The sequence below is a fragment of the Euleptes europaea genome, chromosome 19 (assembly GCF_029931775.1).
Source record: "Euleptes europaea isolate rEulEur1 chromosome 19, rEulEur1.hap1, whole genome shotgun sequence".
Lineage (NCBI taxonomy): Eukaryota > Metazoa > Chordata > Lepidosauria > Squamata > Sphaerodactylidae > Euleptes > Euleptes europaea.
In genome coordinates this window covers 747,236-771,152 of record NC_079330.1, presented here as the reverse complement: position 1 = coordinate 771,152, position 23,917 = coordinate 747,236, and the positions used below count along the sequence as shown (strand labels likewise).

General features: G+C 53.0%; 2 protein-coding genes across 2 annotated transcripts; one reads left to right on the top strand and one right to left on the bottom strand.

Annotated features, from left to right (window-relative positions):
* Nucleotides 1-280: 280 nt before the first annotated feature.
* SVBP (small vasohibin binding protein) lies at nt 281-1,014 on the top strand. Its single transcript, XM_056865606.1, has 2 exons — nt 281-430; nt 922-1,014. The coding sequence occupies exons 1-2, from the start codon at nt 281-283 to the stop codon at nt 1,006-1,008; spliced, it is 237 nt and encodes a 78-aa protein (XP_056721584.1). The 3' UTR covers nt 1,009-1,014.
* Nucleotides 1,015-3,194: 2,180 nt separating this feature from the next.
* On the bottom strand, nt 3,195-22,695 carry TMEM269 (transmembrane protein 269). The gene is made up of 7 exons (XM_056865605.1): nt 22,637-22,695; nt 9,399-9,463; nt 7,970-8,117; nt 6,785-6,882; nt 5,557-5,700; nt 4,815-5,015; nt 3,195-3,313 (listed from the first exon to the last, which is right to left on the bottom strand). The coding sequence occupies exons 3-7, from the start codon at nt 8,017-8,019 to the stop codon at nt 3,204-3,206; spliced, it is 603 nt and encodes a 200-aa protein (XP_056721583.1). The 5' UTR covers nt 8,020-8,117; nt 9,399-9,463; nt 22,637-22,695; the 3' UTR covers nt 3,195-3,203.
* Between the last annotated feature and the right edge of the window lie 1,222 nt (nt 22,696-23,917).

Genomic DNA, 23,917 nt, shown 5'->3' with positions numbered 1-23,917 from the left:
GGGGCCGCGTCGCCCGCAGCCCGCCTTTCCCACCGAGGCCAGCCCGGGCGGCGCACCGTGGCGCATCAGCAGTCAGGCCTCCTCCTCCTCCGCCCCCCCCTCCCCTCCCCATTGCGGGGCGGCGGGTCGCTGCGATGCCGGAAGTGTCGCGCCGCCGCCGCCCGGCCCTCTTCGGCTGCCCCGCGGCCATAGAGGCGCGGCTAGAGCGGCCCCGTGCTCCCTCCGCGCATGCGCCGCCCCCCGCCGCCATCTTGCCGCCTGGCTCCCGGCGGCCGCGAGGATGGAGGCCGGCGGCGCCCGCCGCGAGAAGCCCCCGCCCGCCCCCGCGCCCGCGCCGCCCCCCCGCGCCCGCGACCCGCCCGGCGGCCCCCGCGACAAGGCCAAGCAGCGCGCCGCGCAGCACGAGCTCAAGCAGCGGCAGCGCGCAGAGGTGGGCGGGGCCGGGCCGGCGAGGGGGCGGGGCCGGAGCCACGCCCACTCCTCCTGGGTGCGCAGGCGCCGTCCGCCTCCTGCGGGGGCGGGGGCTGGGGCGGGGGGGGCCGCTCGCTCCCCTGCTGTGGGGCGAGATTGCCTTCCTCCCGCAGGGTGGGGCTCGTGCCTTTCCCCTGCACGCCCCCTCCCCATCCTTTGCTTCCGCCTAAGAGGCGCGCAGGGGACCTCCGCAGAGCCCTGCAGGAGCTGGCCCCGGTGGCTGCTCCCTCCTGGCCGGATGCCCCTGCAAGGCCTCAGCCCTGGCACGGGAAGGGAGGAAGGGAAGGGGGGGCGCAGCTGTTGTCAGTCCCAGGAAAAGCGCCCAAGGACTCTGAGCTGCACCCTGCCCCTGCCTGTTCGAGCGGCCCTCCCAGGTAGCCCCCCCTCCACCCCCGCGCAGCCGGGCGTGTAACCCGTCGCTCTTTTGCTTGCTTCCCCCCCCCCCCCCAGATCTACGCCCTCAACAGAGTGATGACGGAGCTGGAGCAGCAGCAGTTCGATGCCTTCTGCAAGCAGATGCAGGCGTCTGGCGAGTGAGGGCCTCGTGAGCCTGCACCCCGGGGGGCCAGCCGCCGGTCAGCCTGCATGGCCAGCCGCCAGGAACCGAGCCCCGCGCTTGGCCACCGCCTGCGGCCGAATGGAACTAACCGGACAGCCCCTGAGCAGAACAGACGGAGAGCCGGCGGTGCTTCCCCGAGGCAAGCCCATTTGCACCCCAGCCAGTCTCTCTCGGGTGCTCCAGTCTGTCCTCACTGGGGAACACTGGTTTCTAACTCTATTTATTACTGTGGTTTGAGAAATAAACTTTTAAAGAAATAAAACTATTTTCTGCGTATGCCTGGGGTTATCTGAGGGTCCAGGGACTCGTCCCCTTTTGAAATGGTGCAGCAGTGCAGACTCCCTTCCCTCACAGTCCTTTCCCACCTGCGTTTCATGCGCCTGGCCCGTCCTCCCCGCTGAAGGCAAACCCCAAGCACGCCACGCCAGATGAAACTTGCAAAACATAGGGATCACTTTTCTTCACATTTTATTTCCCAAAACACAAGATCATTAGTTTCAAGTACAGTTTTCCAATGAGACAAAATAAAATCTTCCAGACTTTTCCGCACTCCCATATCAAAACAATTGTAGGAAGAAAATTAAAGTTTCCTAGGAACATCTCACAACATTGATCAGTAAAAAATAAATAGCACAGTGCTTCCCAACATGGGGAGTTTTTGTTCTGTTTGGACAGCAGCCAAATCTACTTGCTGGCTCAGCACAAATAACTGGATCAGGACTTTGCCCCAAAGGAGAGGCCAGAGTTCTAGCCAAGCAAGTTTTGGGGTAGGTAAAGAGCGATTCTTCTTGGGCACAACCCAATGATCTTTTTCAGGACTCGGGGGGGGGGGGGGTTGGGGGGTTGAGCAAAGTGACTTCAGAGGCACTCCAGGTATTTCCATGCAGGGACTGGCGCTCAGATGGCTTCGGTCTCTTTGAATGGGTGAGGGAAATACTAAGCTCCGTGCTGATGGCAGATGTATCACAACCACACGGGGCCATTTATTACAGAGGTAATTTTTGTGCAGGCCTCTAATCATTGGAGTCTGAGACCTGCAGGACCTTTGGACATCCCCATCAAGGAGAGCTCTGTTTTGTCCCAGGGCCTGTGGACTTGTTTTTGCAGGAGTGGTTGGTTCGGCTGCTCAACGGTGGAAGGAAACTGGGTCAGGGTCTTGATGCCAAACAACTGAGAAATCTCTGAGCTCGCCTCAGGTCCTCATCCCTGAGGACAAGCCCAGAGGACTCTCATTGCCCACCAGCATCTCTGCAAAGGTTGGAAACTAGCCAGAGTGAAGGTTCTGGGCTAATGCTGGGCTGGTGACCCTGCACATAAAACTGGACAAGGGCTGGACCCTTTTAAGAGGCATGAAAGGTCAAACCTCAATAGTTTACATTGTTCTTCATTGCGGGGGGGGGGGGTCGGGGTTCAAACAGGGCCTTAGGCCAGGCCAACCTGGAGAAGTCAAAGGAGGCCACAAAAGCCACGGCCGCACCTTTGCAGGATGGAGGGATGTGCTTGCCGTGAGGGGAGCAGTGATTCCTCCACCACAGTCCAGTTTTGGTCCCAGAGCAGTAAGAACTAACTGAAAGGTGCTCTTAGTTGTGTCACACATCTCAACAAACCCAAGAGGCCCGTACGCTCGATTTAATCCCCCCCCCCCAGGTCTCCCAGACAAAGATGGCCGCATGTCGGCAGAGAATGCGGGGGTCTCCTTTTCTGGGCCCCATCCTGGAGAGAAGAGGATTCCTATCAGGCGGTGGAGAGCGCGGAGCACAGAGAAGCTCCTAGGAGCCGTCAACATGTTACACCAAGGACTAAGAAGAAAAAAAATTCTAAAAATGACTTTCTTTTAAATCTCTAGAGTGTTCTTTGTTTATCAAGAATCTGTACATTCACATCTACACTGAAGATGAGGCTCGGAGGGTGACGCCACTCGTTCGCCTGGCAGCAGGCGGCTGCTGCGCTCCCCAGACAGCCCTCCGGGGTGGAGGGCGCAGCGCTAGAGGATGTGATGGAGACACCCCAAAGCCATTTTGTTCAAGTCAGGACGGTGAAAGCTTTAGTAAGGTTTTAGGCAACTCATGGATGTTAACACTGGATCGCTTGGTCTGAAGGGTGGGGCTGCCTTGGACACGTCACCGTAGCTGTGCACGAAGCCGGCGGCGTCTGTGCGATGCCGCGGCTGGTCTCACGCTTTGTGGCTCCACAAGGCAGTAGGGAAGAAGATGTACGAAATGGACCAAAGGAGATAGTAGAGCGAGGCTGTTGGGAAGGCAGAGAAGAAAACCACCACGACCCCTGCAATGCCAGAGAGAGAGTTAGTTCAGATAAAGGCTGGTAGGACACAAGCATCCCTTCCAAAGTACACGGTTCCCTCTTTCTGCTGAAGGTCCCCCAGGATACCAGCAGACAACATTCACCTCAGCGTGCTTTGAGCATGGGAGAAGTCGCTGCATTGTGCAATCCAAAACTGCTAGCAGAAGAAAAAGGATCCCAGAAAATGCTGTGCCAGGATTTGGGGCGCGGTCACATTTGAGCACCTGCCCCTGTCACAGCAGCTAAGCAAAAATAACCAGCACTCGGCTCAGTTCTAAACATATATTCAAAGGAGAGACAGTCAATACAAATGGTAGTGCAACAATATCTACAAGTGAACGGTCATCAAACAGGAAAACGTGATACAACAAATAACAAATTCTATATACCAGAAATCTATGTCATAAGTTTTCTTCTAGGTCCTTAGGACCTTCCGTGTATAATAACAGTCTTTGTAAGAGCTGGGCCATGTGTATTGACTGTCTCTCCTTTGAATATATGTTTAGAACTGAGCCGAGTTCTGATTATTTTTGCTTAGCCACTTGTATCGCACAGTGTTGTTATACCCTGTCACAGCAGCAGCAAGAGTTCTGCCATCTCTCCCATGTCTCTCCAGCATTTGAGCACACACACACATGCGCACACGCTGCCCAAACCTAGTGTGGAGTTTTGTCCCGCCCCTGCATAATTCACCATTTGTACAGCAGAGGGAAGCCGAGAGCTGCCATCAGATAAGAATGGGATGCTGGGGGAAGCGGAAGCCTCGTGCTTTGCCAGAGATGGGTTCTGATGCTAGCAAGAATGAGAACGTTCCCAGCTGAGGGTCCCCCCGAACCACTCCATGGCCTTTGGTGGTGGAATTGAGGCAGAGAGAGCCATGCGTGGAGTCCCCCAGCTGGCTACAATCCCCTTCTCTGCTCTTGGCGACAGGCTTGCTGGGTTTTGTCTCAATTCAATGCCCATTCCGGGTCTGGCATTGGGGGCCCAGAGAAAACGGGTCTCCAGTGGGGTCTCTCCTTGCTAAGAAGCTCAGACTCTGGCTTCTGACCCAGTGGGCAGAGCATCACAGACCACTGTCAAGCATAGAATCCTAGAATCATAGAGCTGGAAGGGACCACCAGGGTCATCTAGTCCAACCCCCTGCACAATGCAGGAAATTCACAGCTATCTCCCCCACACACCCCCAAGTGACCCCTACTCCATGCCCAGAAGATGGCCAAGGTGTCCTCCCTCTCATCACCTGCTTAAGGTCATAGAATCAGCATTGCTGACAGATGGCCATCTAGCCTCTGCTTAAAAACCTCCAGGGAAGGAGAGCTTACCACCATGTTTTGCTTAGTGATTTTCCCTGGGCCAGAAAGGAACTGTCCCATAGTTGGGGACAGAATGGACCACCGTCACCCCGAGTCTGCCAATGTGGGCCGCCCTGGAGACGAAGACCGTTGCAGCCAAGAAGCCCCCAACTGGCCTGCTTGGAACTCACCTCCCGCGTACACCACCTTCTTCCAAGCCTGGGACTCCAGGACCTTGTCGTGAGGGTAGAAGCCCTGATCCACCATGAAGAGAAACATCACCATGGCAACGATGCGCATCACCACGAGGTTGCCCCCGGTCAGGAGGTAGGTGGAAGCCAGCACAGAGGAGCCGTAAGGGCAAGGCAGGCCCCGGTACATGAAGGGGACCCCTGTGAGAAAGGGGGTGAAAGGGAGATGGAGAATGTACTCTGCAAAGGGAACACAAGAGCAGCCAGGTCCAACCTCCTATTCCCCTCCGTGTCAGCTGCGTGTAGGGCTCCCCCAAGCAAGGCATGACAGCAGAAGACACATGAATGTCTATGAAGCACCTTTCTACTGAATCAGACCCTTGGTCCATCCATGTCAGGAACGTCTACTCTGACTGGCAGTGGCTTTCTAGGGTCCCAGGCAGAGGTATTTGTCTTTCACATCACCTACTACTTGATCCTTTTAACTGGAGAGGCCGGGGACTGAACCTGGGACCTTCTGCATGCAAAGCAGAGGCTCTTCCACTGAGCCACAGCCCACAGATGTTCCATGGGAACAGAGGGACCCCTTGTCCATAAATGTGCTGTTTCAAGTGTCCTTGACAAAGAGGGTGGAGTAGGGGAGAGGCACAAAGCACTGTGGTCATTCTGTCTGTTTTTCTTAATCCTATTCCCTGCAATTCGGATGCCCTGCTCTCTATGCTGGCCCCAGCCAGGGACTCACCACTGGAGAAGAAGCACAAGCGTGTGAACACGGCCAGCACATACACGATGGCCAGCACCCCATCCAGGATCCCGTGCGCCTGCAAGAGCACAGCCGTAGCCAGGCCGAAGGTGGTAAAGTCTGCAAAGTCATCCAGTTTAGCGCCTGCAGGTCAGAGAGAGAGAGAGAAGCTGGTGAGTCCCTGTCAGAAGCACAGTCATGGGCTTTGGCCACAATCCTCCTCACGCACAAACAGCCACTGGATTGGTGAAGGGTCCCCTCTGGAATAGTCGGGCATGTTTTCTGTTCAAACAGGATCCCCAAATTCAGCACATCAAATGAAAGACATCCTCAAAAGCAATCCTCTGCGGTTTTAGAAGCAGAGGGGGGAATTCAGTTCCTGTCGCTGTAGAGATTTGAAGCCTGTATTGCTTCCCCACTTTTATCTGGGGCTGCTGCCCAGTCCTGGACAACGTGGCCGGCCCAACTTAGGCACCCTCTTCTTGGAGCCTTCTGGGAGGGTAGGGGTCAAGCTAGCCAGGCAGAGGGATGCAGGCGCAGGCCACAAAGCAGAAAGCCAGAGGGCAATGCCATGTGGCATGATATGGGACACCCCGTCCGGAAGCTTGGCCTGAGTCCTGTGGCCCCCCTCTCGCTCTTGTCACCCCTCGCTGTTCTCCATGTTCCAGCACCCTGCAGCCATAACTGAGCGAAGTGTTGGGCCCCTGGGCTGCCGGATTAAGGGTCACCCAGGAGTAGCAGGACAGGAGCCAGGGGGTCTTGGGAGTCCCTGTCAAACATCAGGGGCCAGCTAGGGTTGCCAACTCCGGGTTGGGAAATTCTTGGAGACTTGGGGGTGGGGCCTGGGTTGAGTGGGGTTTGGGGAGAGACCTCAGTGGGCTGTAATGCCTTGGAACCAGTCCTCCAAAGCAGGGGAACTGATCTCGGTCGTCTGGAGGTCAGCTGTAATCCTGGTAGAGCTTCAGGCCCCACCTGGAAGGTCTGTGCTGGCAGCCAAGTCTGCAGAGTAGAGCACCAAAGACCCCCCACCCCCCCACCCCTGCTCTTCTTGTGCCCACGGTTAGGAGAGCAGCCGCAGGCTCCGGCCTCACTGCCAGGACTTTGAAACTCCTCTGGGGATGAGAAAGATTCTCCACTGAGGCCTTGTTTGCTTGCAAAGCGGGCCAAGGACTCGTCCGCTGAAATGCAGTGTGGGCGGGGGGAGGGAGGGGCCGGGGGACCGACTCACCCAAGGCGGAGCAGGCATTCAGCTGCCTGGCCACGGCTCCGTCGGCAAGGTCCAGCAGGAACCCAATCAGGACCAGCCAGCAGGCGTGCTGGTACAGCCTGGAGGGAGAGAGGCGAGGGCATGAGCGGGCGTTGCCATGGCTGCCCTCTGAGGTCCCGCATTCTCCAAGCCAAGCGAGAGGCGCGCTCAGTGGACAGGGCGAGGAGTGTGGCCCGCTGCCAAGCTCTGGCACCCCCTCCCCATCTCACGCACACTGGCACGTGCCCTAGGGGGCTCCCACACTGCAGGGGCAAAGACTCATGGTGCGTGCACATCCCTTCCGCTCTGACAGCAGAGCGTTTGTGTCCTGTGCACCCCCACCCCGAGCAGAAAGGCTTCTGGGCACATTGCCCAGGAAACAAAAAACCTCAACAGGCTTCGAAAACCACCCGTCTCCAACAAACCATCCTCTCCCACTCAGGAGGAGTGTCTGCTGAAATGGTTAGCTTTTCAACAGCACATTCTGCAGCTCTTCAGCCAAAGGTCATGGTTGCATGGGAGGGGGCCGTGGAGCACACTGGGGAAGAGCCGAAGCCCCCCCACCTCAATCTCTGGCAGCCCCATGCAGCTCAGTGAGCGATGGGGATGGGCGCTTTCTGCCTGAGATCCCGGAGAGCCGCTGCTGCTTAAGGGAGACGATACCGGACGAGGCGGACAGAAGGTCTGAGTCGGTACACTGCTCTACTAGGTTGATACCTGCACACATAGTATATGAGAGTCATATACTAACCAGTATTACAACTAGAACCAATATGATCAGATGTTTGAGTAACTGGTGATAGACTTTACAACCTATACACATGCCTAGTTGGATTTGAACTGTTTGTATATTTATTTATTTCTGTAAATGTGTGCAGGCTTAACATGTGTTTTAATTAACCACTGATGAAGGCCCAATAGGCTGAAATGCATTTGATATGTGGTTACAGAGATCAACCCTAGGAAATGCCATTTTACTATTTTAATGTTTTTAAATATTTTTAACCTTTACTTAGCGCTTCTAATAAATTATATTTTTAGTATATATATACATATATATATATATTCTTTCTACCCAACCTTGGGTACGCAGCTTCTGACTCGGCACAAGGACACCTTCCTACAGAAGCCCCGTCTTGGGACGGCAGGTCAGGCGGCTCCACGTACCCATTGAGGCTGCACAGGATGGAGGACAGTCCCATGACGAGGTTCGCCATGGAGATGGAATTGGCCACATTCTTACGCAGGAAGTCCACCGCCTGGACCCGGCCAGCTTGCTCCGTCAGGAAGAGCTTCTTGATGTACTGAAATATACCTGGAGACCAGCAGAAGAGAAGTCAGAGGGGGCTGCCTGTGGCCACGGCCTTCCTTGCTGAGCAGAGGTCATTCGGAGAGAAGCGGAGGCTGACCCAGGGACCAGCAGGGCCTCTTCAGGTACATCCCCACTTGGCAAGCTTCTCAAAGGGGCGCTTGGGAAAAGTCGGCGAGATAGGTGGCGCATGAACACCGAACCTCCTCGGCCCGCCCCAGAAGACAGGGGTTCTGATCAGAAGAGGGCCAAAGTTGCTGGATCCGACAACCTGATAAGCTGGCCTTCTTCAAGAGCCCCATCCTTAGCTTGGCCAAGAAAGGAGAGTCGGTGGAGGGGCCAGCCCTGCTAGCCACTTGGGCACAATTACCTGGCCACCGTGGCTGCCCCTCTCCTGGCCGACACCCCAGGAAGGCTGCCCGTGCTGCTTGTTCTCCTTTGGTAAAAAAGAATACCTTTACACAGCCTGCTGAGAGTCTTGTACGGCGGCCCGGTATCATGCAAAGGGGTTTTGGCTCAGTGGCAGAGTATCTGCTTGGCATGCAGAAGGTCCCAGATTCAGTCACCAACATCTCCAGGTGGTAGGTGATGTGGGAGACCCGTGCCTGGGACCCGGGGAACTGCCGCCAGTCTGAGCATACAGTGCCGGCCTTGGTGGACACCAACGGCCTAGTATAAGGCAACTTCATATGTTCATATCCCCCCCACCCCCATTTGCTGGGCCTTGGGACTCTTGGTCCCCCTCAGCCTTGCCCCGACAGTTCAATTGGCAAGCGCCGTAGCAGTGAAATGCTCTCCCGGGCTGCTTCGGCTTGTCTCTGGCCGCCTAATTGCTCTCCCCGGATGAGCCGGCCTTCTGGAGAACCGCCGGCCGCAGGAGGTGGGCTGTCTCTGGAACAGCTTCGGCACTGAGCTGGTGTTACACTGCCCTGGCTCGTGGTGCCAAGCTCAGTGGAAGACATGGCAGGCCGAGGGCAGGGCACGCGGCTGAAGGGGACGCGCCACTCTGCTTGCCCCGCTGGCTTTCATTTAGCCAACCCTGAAATCGCTTGCTACAGGCACATGCATGGATCTGCTCTTCAAAAATAACTCTTAACGATGCTTCTATTTCATTCCACCCCCAGCACAACCCCATATCTTACCATTACCATCCAACTTACAGTTACTTGGAAATGAAACATACCCCGCCGCAATAAAGAAAAACAACCCCGCTCCTAACTGCTAACCATTTTATCTTCCCCAAGAAAGGGCTACTCTTTAGAGAAAGTGTGAAGGGACATATCCTACTAGTGTGTTTTGCACCCTGCCCTTGACGGGTTTCCAAAGCCAGGGAAGTTCATGGCATTCTTCATCTGAAAGAAAACAGCAGTCAGAGCCAAACAACATCCACAATCCAGCAGTGTGAACCCGGCATTTCCAGACCCCCCCCACCCCACCTGTTCAGCAGCCCTCTCCCCTCCCCCCACACCCCCCCTCACTCCAAGCCACCTCCCCAACAGAAGCATCTCAGGTGTGGGCCCCTCCGAATAAAAACAGAATGGCCAAGTTGGGCCAGTTCATTCCATGAGCAGGGTGAGGTTGGGCACATGGGACGTTAACAGACAGACACACCAGCCCTTTTCTGGCGCCACTTCTCCAGAGACCAGCCCTTCCGACTCTTAAAACAGACACCAGTCCAAGCGGAACATTGCGCCTTCTGTCCAAAAATGTGACTCTCGCAGCCAAAAGGGAGCACAGAGAATGTAAGCGGGTGAAACCCAGTACCGGGTAGCCAGCCCACCCTCCACAGAAAGCAAAGCCAAAATGGCTCATTCCTACGGGCTGCCATCGAGAGGAACGGAAGGCCTCGTGGCTGGCTGGCTGATCTGCATGGGAGGAGGCAGAAGTGTTAACCAAAGGAATCTGTGCCACGGTGTGCTCTTTGGACTCGCGGCCCGTTCGTTCGCGTGGAATGCTTTTTAAGTGCTTGAAGAGCAAACAAAAGGCTTTGAGCTTCTTTTAGTCACTGTGGGGAAAATGCCCGTTACATTCCCTCCCTTCAAATCGTTTCCAGAAGGAACTCTTCCATAATTAATACCACAAAAAGAAATGTCAGACATGCCTGCAAGGAAGCAACAGGAAATCAACTGGTGATACCGCTGAGGATTTGGGGCTAGATTCTCTGCTGTGAAGCGGGGTGCAAGGGCTCGAAGGGCTTCGGATTTATTTAGTAGAGGCAAAAGCTCGGGAATCCCTTTTGGACCCCGAGAGACCAGCAAAGGGTCCTTCGAGGGTCCTCCAAAGGGTGGGGGGACAAGGCCTCACTCCCTGCAGGCCATGCAAGGACTGGCCACCTCTCCCGGCTCAAGCACTTCCTCTCGGCATTCATTTATATTGACATCCCTTTAAACCCCAGCTCTTCTGAGCAGAGAGGGTTCTCCTTGCCGGGTTTCCCCTCTTTGTATTCTTTCAGCAACCCTCCAAAGCATCTTTTGGCTGTGTGTTCTGGAGGCCCCATGGAACGGAGGCACAATGAACAGGGTGTCTTCTGTGCCAAAACCGTTTGCGTGGCCATTTCTCCTTGCGTGTCACGTCCGCCAGAGGGCTGCCCAGCAGCAAAAGAGGGTGGCCATTCTGTGGACTCTCCCACCCCCCTCTTCCCCTTGGCTTGGTCCAGCTGGAGCATGGGGGGGCTGTTGTTCTGGGCAATGGTCTCTGGAGTTTCTGCTAGCTGAGCATCCAAACTTTCCTCCACCCTTGCAATGTAGTTCTCTCTTCCAGGAGGGGTTTTCGCTCTACGGGATCTTTTGCCATCAGTACTCCAAGCCAGGGAGAGTTGGGAGCTTTCCCCAGCTGGCCCAAAGCTGCCTGGGGTTGGCAACGTGGAATGGAAACCTGGGCAAGGGGACAGAGTTACACCCTCCACACGCACTGTGCCAGGACCCCCCCCCCCCCAAATCTGCATCTGCATTTCCAGGAAAGAATAAATGAACCCAGGTGGCAGGAGGGGAGAAAACACAGAATGAGATACTAATGTGCTATTCTGTGTTTAGTCCCCCATTATTTGCCAGGATTTGAGAGTTACTCTAAATCCAGATGGGGGGATTCCCCTCCCTTTGTTTATAAAAATTAACCCCCACCCCCCAATCCTTGGATGACTCAGAAGCAGGTACACCCATGACTTCTTTTCCAAGGGCAATCCAGTCTAGAGACAGGCATGTGGGTTCTCTGGCTGGTGAGTTCTTGTTACTGAAAACATAAATAACATATCAACAATAATCAATATTTAAGGCTGACCTCCCTGTCAGTCTGGTCACCCAGGAAAAGCCCTTCTGAATCCTGGCAGGAATGCAGCACCACACAGAGCATCCCCCCCTCCCCAGAGTCCTCCCACTCTTCTTGACAGACGCCGGGCATCCCTCTGCCTTGAGGAGACTAGTCTGACAAGGGCCGTGGCCGGCCCCCTCCCAACAGGCCTGGGCTCCAGAGGCAGGGAGGCATCTCGGGCCCGGCCAGAGCAGCAGTGTTGCTAAGCACGCTTGCTAACCGCAAGAGGCCCTGCTCCGCAATGCACAGTTGGTCACTCGAGGCCCCGAGGAGCCTTGTGGGAAGGCCCAGAAACCTCCAGCGACCTCGTTGCAGCCAGAGGGATTTGCGGATCTCGCGTCACGAAAGGAACTCTTGCCCCCTCGCATCGACAGGCAGCCCTGGCACCGAGGGCACTGTGGGGCCATCTTTTGACCCCCACTGCTTAAAGGGGGGCTCAATCCAGCCAATTATAAGCCTGGAGCCCCATCTTGGAATGTCTCATGCTGTCAGGAAAGGGGGGGCACCTGTGGAAGTGACAGGTGAGCCCACTCGCCTTTGTGTGGGGACCTGGCTCCAGCAGGACATCCTTGACGGGGGGGATTGGCTGATGGCGGCGGCAAGCTCCCCACTCCCCTAGAAATCACCACCCAGACTCCAAATGGGGGGAGGCTGCAGACCAGCTGACCTGGGATAAAAGGCCCCTTAAAAGATGTGGGGACTTCTTTCAAGTCTCCAGTGACCACATCCAACTTCTGATTAATAGCTTGGGATGCTTGACCAAGATTTGTCATCATAGAAGTCAACTATGCCATCTGTGCAGACATCTGTTCAAACTGTTTATTTGTTGCCTCAGTTTGTTTAGTTAGCATATCCTGTAACTTTTTTTCCATGGTCGAGGAAATGATTGTTATGAAGACAGATATGCAAGCGATGGATGTATCAATTAAGAAAGTGATGGATGAGCACAAGGACACAAAGAAAAAATTAACAAGCCAAGAAAAACAGATTGAAACAATACAAGCGGATCAGATGGCGGCAAAAAATCAAATGGCAATGATGGAGATGAGAGTGAAAGAGACCAACCTTCGTATACGCAATTTTCCAGATATGATGGGAGATAATAAAGAATCTGCAATACCAAATTTGGCCTACTTATTTCAGATAGATGAACAAGAATTAAAACAAGCCATTAATAGAATATACAGGATACCACTACCTGCTAGAATGAGAAGATCTAAGCCAAGAGATTTGATGATAGTGTTCTATGACACCAGAGTTAAAGACAAGATTATGAAGATTCATTATGAAAATCCAGTGTCAGCAGGAGACTCCTCTCTTATACTACTGAAGGATATTCCAAGGCATCTACTTTCACAGAGGAATAACTACAAAGACTTTGTGTCTATACTGAAAGCTAATGGCATCAAATATCGTTGGATTATGCCACAAGGTTTGGCTTTCACCTATAAGGAAGTGAAAACGACAATTCTATCCCAAGCAGATGTGGGGAAATTTTTGAGAAAATATAAAATGGACCTTAAAGAATTACCTGGAGAGAAGGAGGAAGAAGAAGAGGAAGAAGAAGAGGTACAGGGTGCAGAAGGTGGTACTAAATTATAGACTTTTTATTTTGCTAAAAAATACTACATTATGGCAAAAGCAATTTCTTGGAATGTAAATGGACTGAATGAGAAAACTAAAAGGGCCAGAATCTTCAAATATCTACAGAAATATAAATACTCCCTAATTTGCCTACAAGAAACCCATATAGCTTCAAAGCATAAAAAATACTTGGAGAAACAGATGCTTGGACAAGCATTTATTGCTTCTGCTAAAACTAAAACAAAGGGAGTGGTAATCTATGCCCACCCCAGTCTCTGTCCAGAACTAGTATATAAAGACAATGAAGGAAGAATTGTAATTATCAGAACTAAAATATTGGGACAAAGGACAATAGTGGTTGGAATCTATGCACCCAATGAAGGGAAAAAATCCTTCTATGAAAAATTACATGACCTGATAACCCAGTACTCACAAGACCAAATTTTATTGATGGGCGACTTCAATGGAATTATTCTCCCATCTCTGGACAAAAAATCAAAAGCAAAAGATATCAATGATGGATGCTTGCCTAAAACTTTCTTTGCCATGGCTTCAGAATTAGAATTACAAGACATTTGGAGAACAATGAATACAACAGCTAAAGAATACACCTTTTATTCAGCAAGACACGATTCACACTCCAGAATCGATATGATATGGGCCAGTAAATCAATTTTCACGCAACTACGTAAAATTCATATTTTACCTAGAACTTTTTCTGATCACAATCCTGTTACCTTTGATTGGAACAATAAACAAGCATTTAGATGGCGAATGAACGATAAACTTTTAAAAGACAACCAGATACAAAAGGAATTACAGGTTTTAATGAAAGACTTTTTTGAAATTAACCTTAATGGGGAAACTTCTTTAAATACAGTTTGGGACGCATTCAAAGCTGTTCTGAGAGGTTTTATGATACAGAAACACTCGGCCTGGAAGAAGACTCAATTGCAATTTACAAACAACATACTTTGGAATTTACAAAATTTGGAGCAGAAATTGGTAATGGTAACACAGGAAGAGGAGAGAAGAGAAATTCAAATACAGATTTCTGCATCTAAACACCAATTAAATTTGGTAATAATGGAGGAAATGAATAAAAATCTGAAACTTGCTAAACAAAAGTATTTTGAATATGCAAATAAACCAGGAAATTTTTTAGCAACACAACTGAAGGACTCATTTCAAAAGAAGATTATAACACAAATCCAAACTGCTAAAGGACCAGTTTATTCAACTTCAGAAATTCAGAAAGAATTTGTTTCATTTTACTCTAAGTTATATCAGAAAGAAAATACTCCAAAACAGAAAATAGACAAATTTCTAAACTCAATACAGATGAAAGCTTTGTCAATGACCCAGAGAGAATGTATTGAAGCTCCAGTAACAAGGGAAGAAATACAAGAAGCAATACTGAGACAAAAAACGGATAAAACACCTGGACCAGATGGAATTACTGCACTATTTTATAGAACTTTTAGTGACAATTTAGTTGGATTTTTTGGTTCACTTTACAATGCAATTTTGGACGAGGGAACATCCCCGGAGACTTGGTCACACGCATTTATATCACTGATACCCAAAGAAGGAAGAGATCCAGAAAAAACATCTAATTACAGACCTATATCGCTCCTAAATGTGGATTACAAAATTTTTGCTTCGGTTTTGGCATGTAGGATAAAGCAATTTATTAAGGATCTTATACATGAGGATCAAGCAGGTTTTATACCAGGAAGGCAAATAAAAGACAATGTAAGAATTTTACTAGATTCACTGGAATATTATGACCATAATATTCAACAAACTGCGGCTTTTGTATTTTTGGATGCAGAAAAAGCCTTTGATATGGTCTCTTGGAACTTTTTGAAACGGATTTTGGATAAATTGAATTTTGGAGATCGTTTTCAGAAAGGTATATCGGCTATTTACACCTCCCAACAAGCTAAAATTTTGGTTAATGAATCAATGTCAGATAACTGCCAAATCACGAAAGGGACTAGACAGGGATGTCCCTTGTCTCCACTTTTATTTTTGTTGGTGTTGGAACCGCTATGTGTGAAACTAAGAAGTATGGAGGACATCCGCGGGCTAAGAATTAAAAAACATGAATTTAAGTTGAGAGCATTCGCGGATGACCTACTGCTAATTTTGGAAAACCCAACACAGTCAATGAATATACTTCAGAAGACTTTGGATGATTTTGGAAAAGTATCAGGCTTTAAAGTGAATCAAGAAAAAACAAAGATAATATTTAAAAATTTATCGGAAATACAACAACAGGAATTTATATCATATACTGGCTGGGAGAAAGCTAACAAAGTTAAATACCTGGGAATTTGGATCACTGCAAAGAATAAAGATCTGTTAACCAACAATTACCTCAAGTTATGGGGTAAGATTAAAACTGATATGATTATATGGTCAAACAAAAAATTGTCATTAATGGGACGTATCTCAACGATCCAAATGAATGTCTTACCGAGGATGCTCTTCTTATTCCAAAATTTACCAATAATATCACAAACAAAATATTTTGAAACTTGGAGGAAAGACATTTCAAACTTCATCTGGCAAGGAAAAAAACCAAGGACTGCTTATAAATACTTGGTGGATCTAAAAACTAGAGGAGGTTTAGCACTGCCTAACTTTCAACTCTATGCTGAAGCGGTAGCTTTAGTATGGCTAAAAGACTGGATGAATTTGTCAAATGTACGTTTGCTAGACTTGGAAGGTTATAATAACTTAAGTGGATGGCATGGTTATTTGTGGTATGATAAAATTAAATTACAAGCAACATTCCGTAATCATATAATCAGGTCCTCTCTACTTCGTATTTGGATGAGATATAAACACATTTTGGAACCAGAAACACCGATGTGGATATCGCCCCAAGAAATGCTAACTTTGCGCCCACTTAGACCAGACAAATTTATTACTTATCAAGATCTAACTAATTGGGAAGGAAAGAAATGCTCACTAAAAGACTTTCAACTGCTTAAGGATGATTTACAATGGCTTCAATATTACCAAATCAAATCAGTTTTTGTACAAGATGCAAAAAAAGGTTTCTCTAAAGAAAAATCTCCTTTTCAAAGGATTCTACTAGACAATAATACAAAGCTGATTTCTAAAATGTATAATCTCCTTTTAACAATATACTGTGAGCAGGACACGATTAAACCAACTATGATCGATTGGGCTCAAAATGTGGGACATGATATTGTTTTAAATAAATGGGAAAGATTATGGTCTAAAGATTTAAAAGGAATAAAAGCACAGTCAGTGCGAGAAAACATCTATAAAATGATGTATAGATGGTATCTAACACCCAAGAAAATTGCAAAGATTTATAAAACGATGTCCCCTACTTGTTGGAAATGTAACAAAGAAATTGGTTCCTTTTATCACATGTGGTGGACCTGTGACAAAGCCAAAGACTTCTGGGACATGATTTATAACGAACTGAGATTAATACTACAAAAGAATATATCCAAAACACCAGAAATGATGTTATTGAGTATGATTCCAGATGACTTAGCAACACAAAGAACCTTTTTGATATATGCCACAACAGCTGCGAGACTGCTTTATGCAGCGAAATGGAAAGGGCTAGAAACTCCAGAGAAAAAAGACTGGATTGTTAAAATGTTTGAAGTGGCAGAAATGGCAAAACTCACAGCTATTCTAAATGAAGAAAATGACGTTCGGTTTTTGGGGGAATGGGGGGCGTGGATGCATTATTGTGAATATGAGTTAAAATTGGGAAGAATGGAAGAATATTTTCTAATCTGATCCAGAGGATTATTTTTGATTTTTTTTTTATATTGAATAAGCATAATTATATTTACTAACAGATTATGGTTTTTTATATATGGTATTGATATTTTATCAAGATTAGATTACCTATGACGGGAGGAACTTTTTATTAAGAGGCAGATAGAGGTGATGGGGAAGTCAAAAAATTTTCCATTTCTTTTTTTTCTTTTTTCTTTTCTCTTTTTTATTATATGATATGGAATTATAACAACTTTAGGTTAGAATTGAAATTCGATATTGTTATAGATGTTGTTTAATGCAATGGAAAATTTCTATCATAAAACCCAATAAAATTTATATTAAAAAAAAAAAAAGATGTGGGGACAAGAGAAGAATCAGGATGGTGGTGCTGGGGGGGGGGGGCTGTTTGTCTCTAGCTGCTTTAAGCTTTCGTGGCCCAAAAAAAGCCGTCCCTGTGTGCAGTCCTGTCTTAACCTCCCCAGGGTCACAGCCTTGATCCACACCCAATCCCCGATCCTGCTTCTCTGTGCCGAATTAGTTGTCTGGAATTCCAGCTGCAAACTCCAGGAATTTTTTGAGCAAGGCTGCTACTAGCTGGAATGAAGCCGAGGGCTCCGTGAGCCGGGTGGCCGTGCTGCACGTCCTGACTGGGGAGCAGGCCCCGTGAAACTCAGCCGGGCTCATTCCTATCAGGTCACACACAAGTCCCACGGAAACCAATAAGACAATATTAATGTGCCCCTTTGGTTTCAAGGGGGCTTGGTTCACAAAACATTAGTTGGATCAGGACTGTCTCTACCATGAGCCCCCCTCCCCGCCCCAGGGGCAAGGAAGAGCCACCGGGTTCTCTCCCTCTAAGCCATAAGTTCCAAAGCTCCACCCTGACAGTTACAAACAAGTTCTTTTGAAATGCTCCATCGAATAATTACAGGAACCCGGAGAGACAGCCATGCAAACCTGTCAGCAGGAACCTTGGGTTTTTTAACCCTAAAGAAAAGTCCCACCTCAGGCTTTGACATGGGCACACACGCACCATCCACATCCCAAAGGTACTTTGGCCACCAAGGAGGGTGGTCCTTCTGGTCGGAAAGGAAAGAAATCCCACTGTCGTCGATGTAGCAGGAAGGGCTGGTGAGAGGGCCTCCCCCCCCCCCCAATTCAGGAAGAAGATTTGGAGCAGGAAGGAAGGCTAGAGGGAAACACTGGTGGGAAGAATGGGGTGGGACGGGGTAGCCAGCAGAAGGCTTGAGAAGGCTTTCCAGAATCTCTCTTGGGCATGCACAGAGTGAAGGGAGAGGGGGCCCCAGTGCCAGTCTGGGCATCTCTCCATGGCTCTGCCCAGCTCAGGTAACAGACTTTGTGTCTACTTTGAGCCACACACACCTTTCAGGGCTGAAGGGACGGGACCAGCAGCTTCAGAGGAGCGGACCCTCCCCCTGGCATTCTGGTCCCTGGAACAGTACCAGGCTCTGCCCCTCTGGAGGAAAGACCTGTGCCAAGTTGCTGCCTGCCCTGGTCTCCCTGCGCATCCCGAATGCAGGCACCACCTTCCCAAGAGAGGCAGGCTCTCCTTCACCCCCCTCCCTAATATTAGACAGAATGGAGGGAGGGAGAGCAGCCTGTGGAGCCGGGGTTCCCGGTTCTGAGATGACTCCCCCACCACACGCCACACACAGCCCCAGGAAACATCTTGGCTCCCTAAACAAACACTGACCCAAGTTCCCAGCAGAGGAGGAGGGCAGAGCCAGAATCAGGGCCCGTCACGTGCAGTGCCCGCATGCAGATGCTGTGGAAGGGTGCGGTCCCACTGCCATTCTGGCAAAAGCATGTTAGGCACACACCCCCAGCTGACGTTTGCAAAAGAGCTCCTTGGTGAAAAGCTCGGTTTGAGTCCAGGGGGCACCTTCGAGGCCAGCAAGACCTTCAGGGCGTGAGCTTTCGAGAGTCACAGCTCCCTTCGTCGGGTACAAGTGAAAAGATTTGCTTTCAGAAAAGGGGCAAAGAGGTCTCGGAATGATGCTCACATCCCGGCTACCAAAAGGTCTCTCCGGACTTTGGGGGGCTTTTGGGAGAAGGCAGCCAAGTTGGTTCCTTCTGATCAAGCTTGGGAAGGCTCGTAAGGGGCGCGGGGTGGGAGGGCATGAAGATGGTGCTGAGATCCGCTCCTTCCTTTCTGGTTCCACTCTTTACGGAAACACACATTTTGCAGATCAAGGAACAAAACAGAAACACTACGGTGTGGGGGAGGGGAGAGGATTGTTTCACTGACGGTTGTGGAGGGCACCGGGAAGGTGGGCGAACCCTGCATTTTCAACAAAACTACAATAAAGTGATTAAAAAAAAAAAAAACACCCACCATGCTGGCCTGCCAGCAGCTCAGCCTAACCCGGCCTATGGAGGGACCTCCACAGGCCTTTCCCACATCAAGCTGCCTGGAAGCCCCCAGAGCTAAGCCCTTCATTGTCCGAGAAAGGGAGGGGGGTAAAATGCAGGTCAAGTCGAGCCCAGCCCTCACCTCCTGCAGCATCGCAAGAATTCTCTAGCGATCCCATGGCTGGCTTGTGGGGCCACTCACACGCGTGACCCCGGCCAGGCCAGGCCCCACCAGAAGGGAAACGGCCGTGGCTCAGTGGCAGAGCAAGAAGGTCCCAGGTTCAACCCCCGGCATCTCCAGTTAAAGGGAACAGGCAGGTAGGTGATGTGAAAGACCTCTGCCTGAGACCCTGGAGAGCCGCTGCCGGTCTGAGTAGACAATACTGATTTTGATGGGCCCAGGGCCAGATTCAGGATAAGGCAGCTTCATGTGTTCATGTGCGTGTTCTCCCCAGCTGGGCCCAGTCGCCGGCCTTGCCGTGCGTTGTGGGCGAGCCCTGCTCTCAGCTGCTGGCAGGTACCAGCCACAGGCCGCAAGCCCTCTGGGCCCGGGCACCAGGGCACTGCCAAGGAGACTCCTGCCCCTCCCTCGCCCAGGCACCCACCCCACCCCTTGCTGGCCTTTCTGACTGTCACAAGCAGAAGGGCTGGGAGGGACATACTGGAGGAGGCTCTGGAGAGGGAAGCACTGAAGATGGTCGAGGAGCCGCGGCTGTCCAAGGAAGCACAGGGAAGGAGATGGCGGCTCTTGGCTTCTTAAGGCAGATCACCAGCCACTCAACTAGCAGCACCTGGAGGGCCCGGCAGCGCTGCTCCACCCCCCACCCCTCGAAGTGGTCAAGAGTGTGTGAGCCTCTGTGTAAACGGTTCAGGGCTGTGAATGGGGGGGAGGGGAAGGGCACAACTGGAAGCATTTTGACCTTTGCTGCCGTTTGCCGAGAAGGGAGGGGCCTCTCTAGCTCCTTCGGAGCACCCGCTTCTATGTGACCCTCCCCCGCCTGCTTTCATTTCACCAAAAGAATGCTACAAGGCATGAAGGCAGCGTGTCTGCGGCATCCCGGATGCCCTGCATGACCCTCCAGGTCTGCAGAGACTGAGACAAAGATCAAGAGGCAGAGAGACCCCTCCAAGGCTCCAGCAAAAACCTTCCGGAGGGGTGTTGGGGGCCCTGCCCCCTTGAGACTTTGCCCCGTGCGGGTCCTTTCCCTCCACTTGGAGCAGTCCTCAAAAGGCAGCTCAGAGGCTGCGGCAAATGCAAATCGCAGCCGCCCATCTTGGAGGCCGGAGGGGGGAGGAGCCGGGATTGCACAACAAGGCAGGGGCTGCTCACAGCTTCCTGGGCACACTTCCCAGCGCCACACGTGACACGCACGCCCCTGACCTCCAGCTCCCTGCGTGCCAAGCCAGCATCCATTGGCCAGTAGCGGGGCCAAGGGCTCTGGCACCAGGCCCCGCAGAGGGGGACCGCGGGAGACAGCCCCTGCCTCTCCCGCCAATGGGTCCTGGCTGCCTGCTATTATAGGGAAAGGCCTCTCTGCTGCCAGTCAGAGAGCAGACTGGGCTCCATGCACCAAGCAGGTCCACGAGTGGCGTGTGCAGAAGGGCCTTCTCTCATCATCAGCTGGCAATCCCTGCCCCCCCCCCAGCACACGATCCATGCTGGCCTCTTCCCATTGGGGTAGCTTTACAAGACGCTCTGTTGCCTCAGCAACCCTGGGACAAATCCTTCCCCTCCATTCCTGCCCGGCCTGCCTTTCCGCAGCAACTCCCTCTGGAAGCCAAGCTTTTCTGCTGGACAAACCTCTGCCAGTCGCAGGCTGTGGGCATGAAAAGTGTGGCCTCTGTGTCTCCATGTCAGCTGCCCATGACACACAGGGGAAGCTCTGTCTGCTTGCCTCAGCTCTGCCAAGGGGCTGCCCCACAGGCGCCAGCCTCTTGCTGGGGATTCGCTTTGAACTGGAATGAACGAGGGAAGGGAGAAACCTCCACCGAGTCCCCCATTAGTGGGCCGGGGTGGAAGGCCTTTGAAGGTGCAAAGTCAGAAACAGTAATGCCCAAAGCAGCCCCACATCTGGACTGCCTGACACCCCCAGTATCCAAAAGAAGGCTGCCAATCCAAAAGCAAGAAGGGCTTCTGCAGACACACACATGCACCCCCGCGCACCCGGCTTTCCTAATCCCATCAGAGCAGGAAAGAGACCGATGCCAGGCTCAGACCCCAGCCACCCCAACAGCACAGAGCACTACGTGGAAGGGGGGCTCTCTCCCCTCTTCCCACAGCCTGTCCTGGGCGAGACTCACACACAACCTTTGGTGGTGACTGGCAGGCAGGGAGGGGGCTCACGGGTCATTAGTAGGGAAAAGATAACCTTTCAAGATCCTTTCAGAGGGTTAATGCTCAGGAGACAGGCTGTGCCCAGAGCCAAAGAGCTCCATGGAAAACCTTCAAGAAGGGGCAGGGGACCAGAGAGGAAGGTAGCGACAGGAACCTGGGGACGGGGCTCTGAGCCTCCTGCCTCTACAGGGAACCCCAAATGGAATTGGCCGGAAACCTCATCTCCAAAAGGGGTCTTTGCGTTTCCTATTGATATCAAGGGATTGTGCCCATACTAAAGCACAAACAGTTCTGAAGTGGAGAGAACCCCCAGGGCGAAATCCCACCGTTGCGTTTTCATTTCCAGTGAGTCTGTCTGGGTCCTGAGCTCCCAGGCAGCTGCTCTTGGTCGCCTCCTCATGCGATCCTGGCTCAAGGCCTTGCCAACATTCGCACCAGCAGCTGTGTTTTCAAAGGCCGCCACTGGGCCAGGCCGGCCTCTGGCTCCCATGGGGAGGTGGGACAGAGCCTATTCAGCAGCTCCCCACAACTGGGGAGGAGGGTGCTTCAGTCAACACAGTGCCTTTCCCCAAAAAATGAAGAGGAAGATAAGGATCTGGCCTTTTAGGTGCGAGTGTAAAACGGGCCACCGCTGTGCCTGATGAGGCCAGGGGAGCCTCAGAACACCAACAAGATAAAGAGAGAGAGCAGGAAGCAGATGGATTAAGGTCAGGCAGCATCTCTGCCTGGGGATCTGGTGAGCGTTACATCAGGCTGAAGCCACAGGATCTTATGAAAGGGTTAGATCAGGCAAAGCCCTGGATGCCGGCCTGCTTCTTCCTCTCTCCTCCCCACCTTCACCCCAGGGGCCTTTGGAGGCCTGCAGATCTGCTTCTCCTGGCTCCCACAAAGGGGATGGCCCCTGGCTCCCGGTGGCCGGACTGCTGCCGATTAGCTTCGCTCCTCCACAGGCAGATTTGGCACCCCTGAATGGGATGCTCTGCGAAGGAGCAGCAAGCCTCTCCCTTCCCTGGTTTGGCCCCGGGGGGGTGGGTTTTCCTTCCTCTCTGGTTCCCGGGCAGGTGGGAAAGGCGGGCGGAGTGGCTGGGCAAAGCCGCTCCTGGGTGGGCACCGAGGGGAGGGGAGCTGTGCAGCACTCGGGACTCACCAGAGGGGGGCGACACCATCCACATCTTGGCAGGGCTGCTCGGGGGACGCCGACTCCTCTCGTGTCGCAGCTGCCCGGGGAAGGAGAGGGAGAGGTCAGAGGCGCGCCGCTGCCCTCCCTGCCTCCCCAGCCGGCACCCTTGCCCGGCACCCTCCGGCGGCTGGGGGGCGGGGGGCGAGCCTGGTTTTTGCACACACCCCCCCGCCCTCTTCCCCTTGTAGGGATCCCCGGCTCTTCCAGGGGATGAGTGCCTGTGCCATCCTACTGCCCGGTGCAGGGAGCATCGCTGCCAGTCGGCGCGCCAGGCCGGGCTGGGCAGCTCCGAGACACAAAACCGGAGGAGGAGGAGCGGGGGGGGGGTCCCTCCGCTGCCTCTGCCGGGGCGTCCTGGGCGGAGGCGCCGGTGGACGGGGAGCCCAGGTCGCTCGGCGGGATGCTCGCCCGAGCGCCCGCCGCTCCAGCGCCCCGTCCCTCCGCCGCCGCCGCCGCCGCCGCCGCTCGGTCGCCGGGCACTGGTAGGCGCGCGCATCGGAGCCCCGCAGGCCGGGCGCGCCGCCAGCCCCGGGGAATAGCGGAGAGGGGCGCACCGGGCCGCCACGCACCCCTCGGATGCCCCCCCCCCGCCCCGCTGCTGCGCAGCACCGGGCCAGAGAAGCCGGCGAGGCGGGGCGGGGGTAGACTGCCTCCGGGCAGGGAGGCTCGCCGAGCTCACCGGGAGGGCTGCCCCTGGGCCAGCACCATGGCCGGCGGGGCGGCTGGTGGCGGGGGCGCCGCGGGCCCAGGCTCCAGCTGCAGAGGGGCGCCCCGGCCGCCTGGCGGGCCAGCATCGCCCGCCGCGGCGCCCCCCCGGCCGGACCGCCCGGCCGCCCCCCTTGTGGCGTCAGCGCCACGCAGCCCCGGACGGCCGGACCGCCCGGACCACCTGGACCGCCCGCCACTCACCGGCCCAGCGCGCCGCCTGCCTGCCTGCCTGCCCGCCTGCCTCCGCCGCGCCCCGCCGCCGCCGCTTTTATGCCGCCCACCCCGCCTCCTTTCCCCCCCCCGGTAAAATTCCACAGGAAGGGGCGGAGCCGGGGAGCCCCCCCGCTCCCCCTCCCTTCTCGCCCGGGGGGGGGAGCAGCGCCAAGCGCCGGCCCCGCGGGCGCGCTGTCCTGCCGGCCCGCCCCAGAGCCCTCTCCCCCCACGCCCCATGGCCCGCCCCAGGCCGGGAGCGCGGTGGAGAGGGACCCCTGCTTGGCATACTCCCCCACCCCCCAAGACTGGCTCCAGGGGGTCCTCGGG